The sequence below is a fragment of the Armigeres subalbatus genome, chromosome 1 (assembly GCF_024139115.2).
Source record: "Armigeres subalbatus isolate Guangzhou_Male chromosome 1, GZ_Asu_2, whole genome shotgun sequence".
Taxonomy (NCBI): domain Eukaryota; kingdom Metazoa; phylum Arthropoda; class Insecta; order Diptera; family Culicidae; genus Armigeres; species Armigeres subalbatus.
The window spans coordinates 57035668-57051956 of record NC_085139.1 but is presented as its reverse complement, the minus strand read 5'-3'; the positions used below and the strand labels follow the sequence as shown (position 1 = coordinate 57051956).

At 39.8% G+C, this 16289-nt stretch overlaps 1 protein-coding gene across 2 annotated transcripts in view; it reads right to left on the bottom strand.

Annotated features, from left to right (window-relative positions):
* LOC134225837 (uncharacterized) overlaps positions 1–16289 on the bottom strand; it is a 738557-nt gene that overhangs the window by 37336 nt on the left and 684932 nt on the right. For both annotated transcript variants that reach the window (XM_062706214.1, XM_062706223.1), the window contains one exon: positions 190–318. In XM_062706214.1, coding sequence (XP_062562198.1) covers positions 190–318 — 129 coding nt within the window. The remainder of the gene's footprint in view (positions 1–189; positions 319–16289) is intronic.

The window sequence follows — 16289 nt, the reverse complement described above, 5'->3', positions numbered from 1 at the left end:
GGTTCCCTTTGTTCTGCTGTCCGAAACATGTGTGGTACCTAACTGTCAAATCGTATGTATTTTTCCTTCATTGACATTTAGATCCCCTATCCTCGCCAGCAAAAGATGTTCCGGTCAGCGACGACAGCGACAATCTTTATCTGGTAATTAAAATATCTTTTTGAAGCAATTATTTTATACTATACTTACCGGTGAGCCAAAGTTGTGGCCGATTTCGTGCGCCAAGGTCACATGTGAAACGGCCGGAGGAACGTGCTTCCCGTAGTTCAGTAACGTAACGATGCCGGTGTTGAGCGATTTCAGCGATCCACGGTAGTGCTGCGGAAGGATAGAGAAGCAAAAAAATGCAATGAGTTTTCAATAAATGCAGGAAGATGAGCGATATGGAGCAGCAAATTAAACTATCTTTACAAGAGCTAAATCGGCGTCATCATATTAAAAGTAGCTCATAATTTTCCATTCTTTTCAAATGCGTGGGATGGATACACAGGACTTTACCACAGAAATAAAAAATCTAGCCCCATTTAAAACACATGGAATCCACAATCCACCGAAAAACTTTCCCAATGTGAGAGGTCATCTTTCCAACACGTGACATTCAGGATTCAAGATATATTGGCCAGTCACCAGCTGAATAAGTTGACTTTTGATATTGAAAGGCTTTCTTGTACAACAAGGTATACCAAAAAGGCTAATATGTTCACAACAAAAACGAATTTTTGGGGAGGTTCGCTGGGCTGTCTATCGAGTTCGTTTCCCATCAGAAATCGCCATCATGCTTCCCGCAGAGAGACAAATAATGGAACGCAATGAAAGCAACGAAGTCACATAAAACACTCACTGCCAAAACATGCCATTTGTCCTTGGGAACAGTTCCAACTATGGATATGAAGGCCACTATCTGATGGTATACAATCAGTAAACACCGCAGAGGAGCGACCTTGGAAATCTGAACTTCAGTTACTGGCGCACTGATTGCACCATGCAGCCACTTGAAGCGTGTGCAACCGGACGATATTCATAGATTTTTTTTTCGTGAGTCCATGTTCTCGTTTCGACATTTTTCTCCAAAAATGAAAAGCTAATATTCTACTACTACTTGATGAAGATTATTTGTGCTCAATGTTGATGTAAAAAAGTAAAAAATGTTACGTGTGGAATCTGTGAACGTAAACAGTTATTTTTCTAGCATAGTTAGGCTGTGAACCATTCCACCGATTCGTTTAACTTTTAGTTAAAATTTGACAGTTCGATGGTTATTTCGCCGTGGTTAAAAATAACCCTGCTTCGGAGCATGGTTAGATTTGACAGTTCGATAGTTAAACTTTGTTCGTGAGAAAATTGGCGCCAAATCCATTTCGTTCCGAATAACTATCAATCTGTCAAAACTCAAATGGGTCGGCTTCGGAGTAAAATTTTAACCACGATGGAAAAATAACCATCGAAGTGTCAAATTTTAACTAAAAGTTAAACGAATCGGTGGAATGGTTCACAGCCTTAGAAGACGAAGTAAAATATGGATTCTTTGAGAAAAATTACTCTGAAAATCTGTGACACTTTAAAAATACATAAAGAAATATTTACCAAAATTTACATTTTGTTCACATTCTATGAGGCTAACAGGAAACACAGTACTCTCGAAATTTGTTATTTCATGGGATGCAATATAAGCAAATAAAAGAAAAACTTCCCCAAGCGCAAAGCAATATCAGTGTAATCAAATCTGCCTTGCACTATGCCCTGTCGATTGGTTCCCTTCCTCTGCTGGGCCCGGGAGAACAAGTGCAATAAAGGCGCACAAAAATAGACCTGCTGACTGCATCTGCCTATGCTGCAGGATGCATCCGCTGCAGTATCATAATAATATTTGCGCTGATGCTTCTTTGGCAACATCGACGATGATAACGATGATAGCAAAGGGAACAAATGCAATCTGACTGTGGCCCCGTAGTCAGGGGAGGGACTCCGGATAATTGCCGGCAGGGAAATTGTTTTTCCCCATAACCATTATGAAGACGCTGCATGCACTACAGGTAGGAGGAGTTGAGTGCTTCTGATCTTTTTCATTGTCACTGTATTGTTGTGTTCAGAGTATATCTTTCTGGGAAACAATTTCATTATAAGTCGACTAATTGTTATTCAGTAAGGGGAGATGCAAATGTCTCTTGAATAAACAAATCATTGACTCAATCGCTTTTCATCTGGCGTTAGAGAGAAATATTGAAATGCAAACTAAATTAATTCAGTTTTGCTAGAACTCATTGAGTTTTTGATTTTAAAATTTATGTTATTCACTCCTTATTTTAATTACCCAATCTCAATAAATGTATTGCAGAACTGATTTTCGAGAAATAAAATGTTAAACCTTTCGGCATCAAACAAACATTATGCGTTTCTAAATTTAGATGGAATGAAGACAAAATTACAGTTTTAATATTTTTAAAAGTGTTTCCCATTGAATTTTTTCATACATTCTATAGAATTTTCGTTCAAACATGTTGCAGTGTAAATTCGAAATAAATTCGATAATAAAAGAAAAAAGTTTTGAAAATTACCTCTCTAAGAAATTTCGAAACATTTCCATACGAAAATCATAGAACATCCGAGGCAATTCCAATTGAAATTTAGAAAAACAACCCTCCGTAGAAAATCCTACCTTTTAAGACATAACGACCTCGAGAGGAGGACAGCAATGGTTCAAAATAGGCAACGTTTCAAAAGGTTATGCCGATGCAAGTAACGTCATTAGATCATCAAGGTCATTCATTTATTCAGACTAACGCCGAAGTGGCCTGTGCGGTATATAAGAGTTTTCTCAATTCGGGTCGGTCCATGGCTACACGTCGCCAACCACGCAGTCTTCGGAGGGTCCGCAAGTCATCTTCCACCTGATCGATCCACCTTGCCCGCTGCGCACCTCGCCTTCTTGTGCCCGTCGGATCGTTGTCGAGAACCATTTTCACCGGGTTACTGTCCGACATTCTGGCTACGTGCTCGGCCCACCGCAGTCGTCCGATTTACGCGGTGTGAACGATGGATGGTTCTCCCAACAGCTGATGCAACTCGTGGTTCATTCGCCTCCTCCACGTACCGTCCGCCATCTGCACCCCACCATAGATGGTACGCAGCACTTTCCTTTCGAAAACTCCAAGTGCGCGTTGGCCCTCCACGAGCATCGTCCAGGTCTCGTGTCCGTAGAGGACTACCGGTCTAATGAGCGTTTTGTAGATTGTCAGTTTGGTACGGCGGCGAACTCTATTCGATCGGAGCGTCTTGCGGAGTCCAAAGTACGTACGATTTCCAGCCACTATGCGTCTCCGAATTTCTCTGCTGGTATCATTTTCGGCAGTCACCAGTGAGCCCAGGTACACAAATTCTTCTACCACCTCGATTTCGTCACCACCGATGCAAACTCGCGGTGGGTGGCTCACATTGTCTTCTCTTGACCCTCTTCCTATCATGTGCTTCGTCTTCGACGTGTTGATGACTAGTCCGATCCGCTTGGCTTCCCTCTTCAGTCTGATGTAGGGATCCTCCATCTTCTCAAAGTTACGTACCATAATATCTATGTCGTCGGCGAAGCCAAATAGCTGGACGGACTTATTGAAAATTGTACCACTCGTGGTCATCCCTGCTCTTCGTATTACCCCTTCCAAAGCGATATTGAATAGCAGACACTAAAGACCATCACCTTGCCGTAATCCTCTGCGGGTTTCGAAGGGACTCGAGAATGCCCATGAAACTCGAACTACGCACATCACCCGATCCGTCGTCGCTTTGATCAACCGTGTCAGTTAATCCGGATCAAGGTCAGGTTCCTCATTACCTCCAACTGAGACACACATAGGCAACCCTTTTTCCGTATCGAACGCCAACCAATCAGTAAGATTATCAGCTTAATCAACGGAGTAAACATAAACACCCTGGGGTACGAGAAGTTTCAGTTGAGGCAGCACTCAACCATCGTGGTTACTGCAGACCTATGAGCCGCCGCCGCCGACGGTTTTACTCACGCCGCCGCCGAAGACGATTTTGTCACGCCGATGACTAACCGCAATAAAAAAAAATAATCAACTTAAGTCGAGTCGCGTAGAGTACGAGACATTGAAGGTGGCCTTACAGTTACAGTTGAGGACGAAACCCGTATCTGTTAAGCAATACAACGTGGTGGAATTAATTGGAATAGTACTAAACTCGTCTTATGATAGTTCATAAATATTGTTAAGGTGGAACTCGTCAGAATTCAATTTTAAATCTATCTCAAGTGATGGTGTATCTAAGTCAGTGTGGTGACATACATTGTCTTGGTTGATTAGTTTGTGAGATCGGATGAGACTTATCTAGAGACATTAGGTAAGAAGATTCACGCTTCGATTGTTGTGCTGTTCAATAGATGGTCTTCATGCCTCCATTTCACACTCTATCGGGGGAAGGGTTGTTTGGCCGAAACCCATTCGGCCAAAAGCCATTTGGCCGAAAGTTGTTTGGCCGAATGCCACTAGGCCGAAAGTTGTTTGGCCGAATATACAATTTGGCCGAACAGATCATTAGACAGAAAGTCATTTGGCCGAAAGGGTCATTTGGCCGAAAGGGTCATTTGGCCGAAACGGGTCTTTTGGCCGAAAGGGTCGTTTGTCCGAAAGGGTCATTTGGCCAAAAGGATCATTTAGCCGAAAGGGTCGCACGAAATTCGCACGGGAATGTTTTTGAGAAACCGACGTAAATGTTTCAGGGGTTCCAAAGAGAATTTTCTATAGATTCCGAATGGATTCCTCCAGGAATTCCGACGTGAATACTCCACGGATTCCAATGGGAATGTTCCAGGAGTTACAAAGGGAATGTTCCATCCTCCAGGAATTCCTACGTGTATGTTCAAGGGAGTTCGTAGGCAATGTTCCAGGGATTTAGAAGCAAATCGTTGAAGGAGTTCGAAGCAGTCCATCGAATGATTCCGAAGTAACTGGTCGAGGGACTCCGAACTAAATTTTCGAGGAATTCCGAAGCAATTCGTCGAGGGATTCCGAAACAAATCATTAAGGGATTCCGAGGCAAAACGTCGAGAGACTCCGAATTAAGTCTTCAAGGAATTCCGAAGAAAACCGTCGATGGATTCTGGAACAAGTGGTCAAGGAATTTCGAAGCAAATCTCCGAATGATTCCAAATTTTTTTTCGAACTATTCCGAAGCAAATCAACGAGAAATTCTGAAGCAAATCCTTCATAGATTATGAAGGGTATCCCCCACTGATACCCAAGGGTATTCCTCAATAATACCAAAAGAAATCCAGTCTGAATTCTTCTGGATTCTGGTTGGAAAACTTCGATGATTCTGAAAGGAATTCTTTAGACATTCCAAAAAGAATTTTTCTCAGATTCTGATTGCAATTCCTCTCAAATTCTGATGAGAATCCGTCTTGAAATCTTTCTCAGAAATGAGAAACAAGCTCATTTTTCCACTCGTTTCATTATGATAGGATGAATATGGGAGATTTTTTGTCTTGGAACTTTTTCAGTAATTCATTATCCTATATGTTGAAAATCGATATCACTGCTAACTAACTTTTAAAATCCTAGGGAGGCTATTTTTTTCTAGAGAGGGCCCCTCTAGCCCCCATATTTAAGCCAATGTTTGTTCTTATACATAAGCTTTTGTGAAGGCTTGAATACATGCCCAAAGCGCCCCCATTGTTATGGGATCTTTTACTGGTGTTGGCAAATCATTGCAATTCAGGAGTTTCAAGTTAAGTAGCACATTAATTATCTTGACAATATTTTTTTTAAATCAACCAATCGTGCTATTAGGACAGTTGACTTATTTGGCAAACCAATTTAGCAAAATTCTTAGATAATTACTTTAGGAATGCTTCCGGAAATTTCTTACGACTTTTTATTACAGATTTCTATAGAAATTCCTGTACGAATTTCTTTCGGAAATTCCTTATGGAATGCATACGAAAAAATTGTTTCAGAAATTCCTACGAAAATTTTGTTAGGAATTCCTTCGGAGACCCCTTAAGGAATTCCTTCAGAAGTTTTTTTTTTTGCAATTCCTCCAGAAAATTTTCTTAAGGAATTCCTCCCGAAGTTCCATTGAGATTTTCTTCCAAAAAAAACTTGAGGAGTTCTCAAATGAATTTTTGGAGGAGTTTTTGAAGAAATTAAATTAATTTTCGAAGGCATTTTTGAAAGAAAGCTTGAATGGATTTTCGATAATTATTTCCATTGGAACAGCAAAAATCTTTTGAAGGTATTTCTGAAAGACTTTCCAAAAGAATTTCAAACGGAATTTTCGGAGAAATCCATAAAGGATTTTTGGGAAGAATTTTTGAAGGAATTTCCAAAGGAATTCTCAACGAAAATAATGAAGAAATTCCTAATAGAATTCCAGAGCAAATGCCTATTGGTATTTCTTAAGAAATTCCTTAATTTTGCCAGGAATTTCTTCAGATTTTTCCTAGTAGTTGATTCGCAATTTCCTCCAGAAATTCCTTTGCAGATTCGTCCAGGAACTCCCTCGGAAATTGCCTCAAGGAGTTCTACAAAAACTCCTTCGGAAACGAATTCCAGAAAGTCTTTCGGATTCTTTCGGGTATTCCTTGGAATTTCCCTCAGGAATTAGTTCGGAATTTCCTCCACGCGTTCCTTCATAAATTTGTTTTATGAAAACCTTGGGAAAACTATTAAGGTATTCTTCCGAAAATTCCTTCAGACATTTTTCTAAGAAGTCTTTTGGAATTCCTTACAAAATTCTAGGACGAAATTTCCTTAAGAAATCCTGAACAATTCCTGAAGGAATACAGTGATCGTTCGCTAATTGGGGCACGACCTCACCCCAACTAGCGAATGCCGTTCGCTAATTGGGGCGGTTTGACAAGCGTCAATGTTGTTTACTTTTTGCATTGAACAAAAGAAAATTTTACGCGCCAGAAAATATCGATCCCGCCAAACACGGAAACAAAACGTCAACGCGTTTTTGACATCACATTCTGACGTTAAGCTGCTTCTTAATTGGGTTTCGCCCCAATTAGCGAACCCCCAACTAAAAAGCGCCCCAACTAGAAAAACCCCAATTAGCGAACGTTCACTGTATCCGAAGGAATTCCTGAAGGATTTTTCAGAGTAGCTCCTGAAAGATACCGTGGGGCATCGAAATCCGTAAACTTAAGCACCTTAGTATATGAAAAAGTGATTAGAAAATAGGAATCGAATATAAATAAAACGTTTGTCATTGATACAGGCGCATGAAGGCTTCTACTTTTGAAGTGTTTCACATTTACTCATTAAAAACTACGAAAAACATGAAAAATAATGAATTACATCAACTACTCCTGACCCGAAATCCGTGGACGGATTTCGAATCAAAGGATCAAAATCCGTACAGCTATTACTTCACTAAATATTTAATTTGAAACAGTCTGATTGACCAAACTACCACTATAAATAGTTCGATACGCACCTTGAGAAGCGATCCCTTCGATTTGTATTCCGCTTATCTTATGTAATAATTTGCAATTAGCAATTAAAACACAGTTACTTTTGATGCAATTATGCTCTACCCGAAAACAAAATGGCGGCACAAACTCCGCATTTGGTGGGTGGAGATTTGTTTTTGATTTTTGTTGTTTTAATTTCAAAGCCTTCTTTCCAATATTATGCCCTAAAAGCTTACTGTCAAGTATCTGAACAGGATGAGATTAATTATTCCTACATTAATTACCTTTAACCTCCTTTAATTTATTGATATCTCATGAGGTGGACGGATTTCGATGCTGTACGGATTTCGGTCCCGCACGGTAGTCTTATGTCGAATTCGTTTTTAAAAAGTTCCAACCTAGGTTGGAACCAGTTCCAACCTAAGTGCTGTCAAAGTGTTTTTTTATTCGCTCAGGTTGGAACTAGGTTCGCACTAGTTCCAACCCCAAAGCTGTCAGGTTCGCACTGTGTTGTTTCACGGTTTCGGACCGGGTTCACCAATACAACTGTACTGCAACTGTCAAAACCACGTGGGTGGGTGGGACTGGGCGGAATAAACAAGCAGAAGGGAGAAACGAAACTGTCTGTTTATTAAAATAAAATGCGCGTCTTTTTTTCCGATAATTATGTGATATTTGTTATTGTAGTTTCAAATGAAATTAAATCGGTACTGTTGTCTAGATTCAGTTTTAAAAATAATTGTTAGGGAAGTTATTTATTCATAAGTTCATTCAGCTTTTCCTTACTGATTGTGTCCTAAATTAGGTCGGTGGATGCAATTATGTAGTTTGGGAATTCCCCTTGAAACTCGTTTACAAAATCCGCTAAGAATTGTCAAAAAAATATATCTGAGGGATACCGAATAGAATTATTTTTTAAGCAGAATTTCTTTTGAAATTCTTCCAAAAACTCTTTCGTGCGTTTCAGAATTTTCTTCGGGAATTCTGCCAGAAATTCTTTCTGTAATTCTTTCTTGAATTTTTGGCGATATCTTTCAGGCATTCCTCCATATTTTTTCCAAGAGATCCTTTCGAGATGAATTCCTTTGGAAATTCTTCTAGGAATATATTTGTATACCGTTCCAGGATTTTCTCTGGAAGTTGCTCCAAGAATTAATTTGGAAATTCCTACAATAATTCCTTCATGAAATCCTTCTGGAATACAGGAACTTACTCGAAGTTTCCTTCAGGAAAAGCTCCGCAAGTTTCGTACATAAATTTTCCCGGAAGTACCTTGAGCAATTCCTCTGGGAGATTCTTGAAAATTGAAAATGCACGGGGCCCAAAATCCGGCGGAAAATTTTCCCGAGGCTTCCTTTATCAGGAGAGGTAGCGAGGAAAAAAAATTAGCGAATCCTGGATGTGAACGGGATTATTGAATATAATTAAATAGGGGAACTGTTCCGATCTCCATCTCACTGAACATATATTCATCTCATCGGGAAACAAAGAAATACAGCACCAATTTCGTCGCCTTTTTTTGTCAACATGCGTGCTAACTGCTGAAAAAAATCACAAAAATAATAAACAATCCAAATTCCTTTCCATTGCTTTGTTTTTGATGGGATGAATATCGGAGCCATGAGATGAATTCCAGGAGCAGTTCTCCTATTTGTATCCACTCAAAAGTAAATTCCACTATCCGCGAAAATCAGTTCACGTATTTAAACATATTTATTTATCATGATCTGATTAGTCAAGGCCAACGCACTGCCAGTGCACTGGATGTCCTGGATCATATGTTTCGAATCAAAACAAACCCGATGCTACGCACACCAACATATCCAATGACAGATGGAACTGAAAATGTTTATTTATTCAGGGTTCGGGTTGGCACTGACCCAGGTTTAAAAACGAGTTTGACATTAGATTTCTCCGAATATTCCTTTGAATATTCTGCCAAGACTTGGTTCAGAAATTTGGAAAAAAGGGAAGGGCTACTATGTATCAAAGGTGAGCAATTTTCGTCATTGCCTTCACATTAATTAAGCCAATACATCTTCTTCTTCTTCTTCTTATTGGCATTGCATCCCCACACTGGGACAGAGCCGCCTCGCAGCTTAGTGTTCATTCAGCACTTCCACAGTTATTAGCTGCGAGGTTTCTAAGCCAAGTTACCATTTATGCATTCGTATATCATGAGGCTAACACGATGATACTTTTATGCCCAGGGAAGTCGAGACAATTTCCAATCCGAAAATTGCCTAGACCGGCACCGGGAATCGAACCCAGCCACCCTCAGCATGGTCTTGCTTTGTAGCCGCGCGTCTTACCGCACGGCTAAGGAGGGCCCCCCAAGCCAATACATAACTACTAAAATTGAATAAAATTCGTATAGACTTTTGTGTGACTATCAAAATTGATAAATCGATTCCTCCTGTGAGGCAAGCGTATCGTCGCATACCTATCCCACTGGAAAAGCTTACATTGCTTAAACTTGAAGAACTTGAGCGTCAGGATGTAATTGAACGCGTCTCAGAGGCTTCAGAATGGGTGTCACCTATGTTGGTGAAACGAAAGAGCGCAGAAGAAGTAGAGAAGTAATTACCGACTTACGAGAGGCCAATAAGGCTATAATAAGGGAAGTTCATCGTTTGCCCACCCCAGAGCAAATGGTCAGCCGATTGAAGGACATTAAGGTATTTGCTAAATTCGACATTAAACAAGCGTTTTATCAACTAGAGCTTAGCAAGGATTGTCGGTACATTACAACATTTATTTCCCCGCTTGGACTGATGCGTTATAAACGTCTACTTATTGGATTATCAGCTGCTCCGGAGCTATTTCAAAAATGTATGGAATCAATGTTATGAGATTTTCCATGGCTGGTCGTATTCATAGACGACATCCTAATGTTTGCTCCAGATGAAAATGCGTTAAAACAAAGAATTAAACTTCTGAAGGTTAGGCTGCAAAATTACAACGTCTGTTTGAATGAGCAGAAAACTGTAGAATGTGCAAGCGAAGTAGAATTTTTGGGAATCCACCTGTCAGAAAATGGTATCAGTATTTCCCTTGAGAAAGTTGAAGCCATTAACAAGTTTCGTCCACCACGAACGACAGATGAAGTTCGAAGTTTTTTGGGGCCTATAACATTTGTTGGTCGACATATTCCAAACCATTCTACACCATGCAGCCCATTAAACGCATTAACTAGAAAAGGCTAAAAATTTGAATGGATTTCAAACAACCAAAATATTGAAAAATTGTTTATAAAATGTGGAAACTCTGGCATATTTTGACCCTGATCTGGATACTTTTCTAATGGCTGATACTAGTCCAATAGGTCTAGGAGCAGTGCTGTATCGAAAAGAGTCAGATGGTCAATTCAAAGTGATCAGTTATGTCTCCGAAACACGCTCGGAAGTTGAACGTCGATATGCCCAGACGGAGAGAGAAGCATAAGATTTGGTTTGGGCCCCAGAAAAATTACATTTCTATCTTTATGGAAAGTATTTTTGGGTCATCACTGATCATAAGCCATTAGTAACCATCTTTGGGGATAAGGCAAAATCTTGCGCCAGAATCGAATGATGGAGGTTGCATTTGATGTCGTATGATTACCCAGTCAACACAAGATCGTAAATGATGTCATATAAGATGTTAAAGGGGAGGCGATATACGTACTTCCCCATACAACTTGTACTCATATCGCCTCCACTTTAGCATCTTATGTGGTATTATATACAAGTTTGTGTTGAGTGGGTACAAATTCATCTACAGACCAGGAAAATGCAATATTGCTGATTCACTTTTAAGACTCTGTCAGAAAACACCAGAACAGCATGGTAGTTACGACGAAGAGAGCGAACGAATTGTTCACTTAGTATTCACTGACATTTGTCCCGTTGCTATTTATCTATCAGAAATCATTGAAACAACTCGGAACGACATAGAGTTATCAGAACTTATCCGTTGGCTACCATACCTTCGAAAACGGTGGCCTAAGACATTACTGTGGTACAAGTTGATAGCAAGTGATCTTTCTACAGATGAAGAACTAATATTGAAAAATAAAAAGATTGTTATACCAAGAATTCTACAAATTCACATCCTAAGACTAGCACATGAACCGCATCTGGGCGTAGATGTGATGAAGAAGCGGTCACGAGGAAAAGTGTGGTGGGTACGCATCGATGTAATGGTGGGTGAATTCGTCAAAGCATGTAATGGCTGTCTACTAATCTCAAATCCAACAACTGAACCGATGGTTAGAACACTGCTACCAGCAGGTCCATGGCAGAAACTAGCTTTGGATTTTACAGAAGTTTCCAATGGTATACATCTTTTAGTTGTCATTGATTATTTCTCCAGATTTCCTGAAATCGAAATAATGACATCCATAACTTCCAAAGCAACTATTTTCAAATTACGTACTATTTTTACTCGATTTGGATTGCCCAATGAACTTGTATGTGACAACGGCCCTCCATTCGGATCGGACGAGCTCATTAACTTTTGCAAGACATCTGGGATAGAAATCAAACACTCGGTTCCATACACCCCATTTCAGAATGGATTGGTCGAACGCTATAACCGACGATGAGTGAAACATTCAGCAATTGATATGGGAGACCATGTAGTAGTGAAGAACTTTGTGAAACGTAGCAAGCTAACACCTACTTTTGACCGCAGCCTCACTTAGTTACGAAAAAGAATGAATCCCGCTTCACCGTGAAAAATCTACAATCCAACATCGAATATGACAGACATATGAATCATACAAAACGGTTAACCTGTAGCAGCCCATTCTTCAAGCTTGAACAACCTGCAATAGTTTTTGAACTTGTCAAACAGCAAGAAACGACGCCGGTGAAGGAACCACAACAGGAATTATCCGGTGAGGAACCATCTACTAGACCAGTAAGAAGCTCGAACATGCGTGAAACAAGAAAGCCCCAATACTTAAATGATTACTTGGTATATAAATGTAATAAAATTAATTAGTATATAAATTGTTACAATTTGAAACTATTAAAGGAAAGAAGAGATGTAGTAGGCGTAGTCTTCATATGATTACGCGTGATAGGATAAAGATTCATTCGAAGGTAGTACTACTTGACAGCCAACGGTTGAGTTTTATTAGAAGTCAGAAAGTCCCCCCTCTACAGAATTCCTTCAAAGCATTCTCCATTTCCTTTGAGTTTTTTTCGGGATATCTTCAGAAATTTATTCAAAACTCTTTTGGAAGTTTATTCAGAGATTTATTTGAAAATATCATCTAAAATTGATTTTGGGATGCATTCGGAAATTTTGTTAGGAATTCATTTGAAAATTTCTTTGGGGATTTCTTTGAAGTTTTCTTAAAAGGTTCCTACTGATTTTCCTTCGGGAATTCCTTCAGTTCCCAAAGTCTTTTGTGTCATGGGCTTCAATAAGGGCTTAGACATATCCGAAAAATAATATTATTGGATTTTAAACGTAATTTTTGTTCTCAACGACATTTGCTATTGAAAGAAAAGCCTATCTAGATAGACATAAAACTTATTTTCAAATTAACGTCCCTAGATCTAGAAACTTATTTAATAAATGTTCACCTTAAAAAATCCGCGTAAAATTCGCGAAAGCCGCGAAAATCGCGTAGTCTTAACAATCCTGGATATTAAACTAATCCACCGCCAAAGAGTTTCGGACCGGCGCAAGCTTCTGTTAAATCCAATTTTAAAACAACATCACGCTTTCAGGGGAGCTTATTTACAAAACCAGGGGACAAACAACAACGGAAAACATTTTCCCTTCTTTACTCCGGTGCAGTATGCACGAAAATATGATTTTCAAATGTGCTCATTTAACCTTTTTTATTTACATTTGTGGCGTTAAAAACGCTAGGCTGGGGTTAGGAAAGACATTGAGAGATCATTGTTGAACTATGTCTTGATTGTCCTTAAAGATAGCATGACATATTGGGAAGATTTCCCGTAGGATTTTGCACGCCATGTATTTTTGATGTGGCGAGATTTCTGTGCCAAAATGCCGTAAATCCAGATTGCCGTTGTGTGAGGCGCGCCCTACCCCAGCCGATTATTGGTCTTGAAACCAAAAACAAAAAAAAAACGCCATCCTCGACATGTGGTTGTAATGGGCGATAACGCAGCAGGCCATTCTGCCAACCTACATATGAGGCACACTTGTGAATGTGTCACAGCCGGCGTTGATGGTCGCATTGATCATGGCGGTCGTCTTTGCGATTATGTCATGTGTCAATATTATTTTGTGGAAAGAAATGCGATTCTGTGTCGCAAAACTGATTGTCACAACATAGGAAGCAATGGTTTCGGGAACTGCTGCAAGGTTCTTGCGTGTTGATGCAAAAGTTAAGGGTAGATAAAATATAAGTTTTGTGGGAAAGTAAAAAAAAGCGGTTGGGACAATAAAAAAGTGACAGGAAAGGTCAATTGTTAAATATTTATTATTTCATTAGTTTTACTCGTTGAAGATACATTATAAGAGTTTTTGGACTAGTCACGTATCAATAGAAAAATCTCAATTCTTTTCACAACCACACCACCCACAAAACAGGAGCCTACCACGTTCACCGAGGTGCGCCTTCGGAAGATCTTTCCCTAAACGAGAACCAGCCATTGCCTACTGTTTGCTACGTGTCAAAAATAGGAATTTCTCAAGGACGGAACTTTGTACGATTCTTAACTCGCGCCCACCACCCACACAATGGAACTTTCCCGGATTGGGGGGAGGAAGCACAATCAATAATTGCAATTCGCCCAAGCTGCTTTGCGACTCTTTCTCTCTGTCCGCTTTTCCGGTCGGTCCCCGAATCAAACATCCTTATCACAGCGAAGGAACGAAATCGAACCAGGAAAACAAAAAAAAATGTTGCGGCCGGCTGTGGTGGCTGCCTTGGAAATGAGAAGCTCATATTTCTCATCAATGTGTCCTTTGCCTGGACCTTTCTGCCGAATCGTGACCGGAATGCGGACAAAAGGTAACGACGATGATGAAGCGCGACTTTGGCGCTGGCGGTTATTGCTCGAGTGAAACAAACAGAGCAGGGAGCAATATCGAGGGATGGCAGATGGCTTCGGAGGGGGACACCTTATCGATGGCGTCGCAGTCCAATCTCGTTTCCGAGGGGCAGTTGCCGGTTCCGGCCGAATCATTTCGTTTCAATATCCCTCCAATTTGCGGGCGATTTATTGTTTAATAGAGCTTGTCCGTACAAAAATTCATTAATTTAAAGTAAATTTGAAGCTTTTTGAAAAAATTGAAGAAAAGTTCACGTATTGGAACTTGCGGATGTGATTTTTTTTTTGATAATTTTGTATTCTTGTTCGCAAATGTCACAAACTACTGTGATCAACGAATTTAGTCAGTTCCGAACGCGAGAAACTTTAGACGCAATAGCAAACATATTCCGTTACGACATTTTTTCGAGAAAAGTTCGTGCTTTCGAGGAACTTCTCATTGAATGCATTTCACATACAAATCTCAAGGTTAGCAAAAAGTCACAGGTGTTTGATTCTTTGATATAAAGTGTTAAACAAAAAACTTTCAGGTTTTTTTGTTAGACTCAAGATTCTATATCCCAAATATATAAATTAAAGTAAACTTTAAGGACGCCTACTTTTTCCCATAGGACATGTCAGCCTTTGTAATGAATGAAGCGGTGCTCATTTTGGCCGTTTGATTGTCGGGCACCCCGGATTTTTCCTTCAATTATTAATGAACCGCCCGAATATGCATAAAATATCCGGCCAGCTTTTGGGTGAAAATCACCGCTTTTGAGCGACCGCCGAAAATGTTTATGACTGCTAGGGTAACGAGGGTATGTTGGACATCTGTAGGCTAATTTTTGTTTATTTTGATATAGGGTTACTGTTCCTGGACTTCATCTCATAGCTAAGAATTTTATGTATGTGATTTTTTTCAGCAGTGAGCACGCAATTCAGCAAAAAGAAGTGACGAAGTTGATGCTGTATTCCTTTGTTTCACGATGGGATGAATACATGTTCAGTAAGATGGAAAACGGAACAGTTCTCCTATAAATTTGTAGAATTTGTGATTAATGGAGAATAGGTTTCCAAGGAAGTCCAAAGCACCTCATTTACCCCATTTGCAGCGGGATGAAACCTTGAAAAAAGTCATCCGCTTTCATTTATTATTCACGATAATGCCTTTTATTCATAGTGGGTAGGTAGATCATCGTCATGCAGGACAACGACGCTCACGTGTTTGTATATAGGCAGAGCATCGCCGGGGAAAGTGCATCAAAACCATATTTTAAATTTTTAAAATTGGTAAAAATATTCATCAGTCGATTTTTTTTAAACAAGAAAAGTGGCGTGAAATCATTCGGAAAATGTGGAGCGCAGTTCACAGGGTCGGTTTCAATTATGCATAATAGTAGTTTATCGGCGAAAGGTATTCGTTTGAAAGCAGGCTTTTTTGCAACCACGAAGTATTATCGGCATGAGATGTGACCAGCTTTACTATAACATAGGTCAGTAATTCCCAGCATTTTCGGCGTTCTGCTGCTTAAATTGCTTTTCACACAATAAAAATAAGCCATCCCTTACAAGTTTATAGTTGGACTAAAAGCTTAGGAAACAAAAACATTCTTTTTGATCATTCTCAGAAATTAGAAAAATGAAACGGAAACGAAGGTTTCTTTCCTTTGAGTGGATTTTGCCGTCTATTTCGATTCTAAAATTTACATACCTTTTGGAAGCGAATTTCGCACCAAGCTTCGATGAGCACAACGAACAGGTGCTAAAAGTGATAAAATCGATAGAACACGTTTCGCCATTCCGGTCCAGCTGTTGGGCACAAAGGCTGGCGAAACGAAGAAAGGACGAATCGG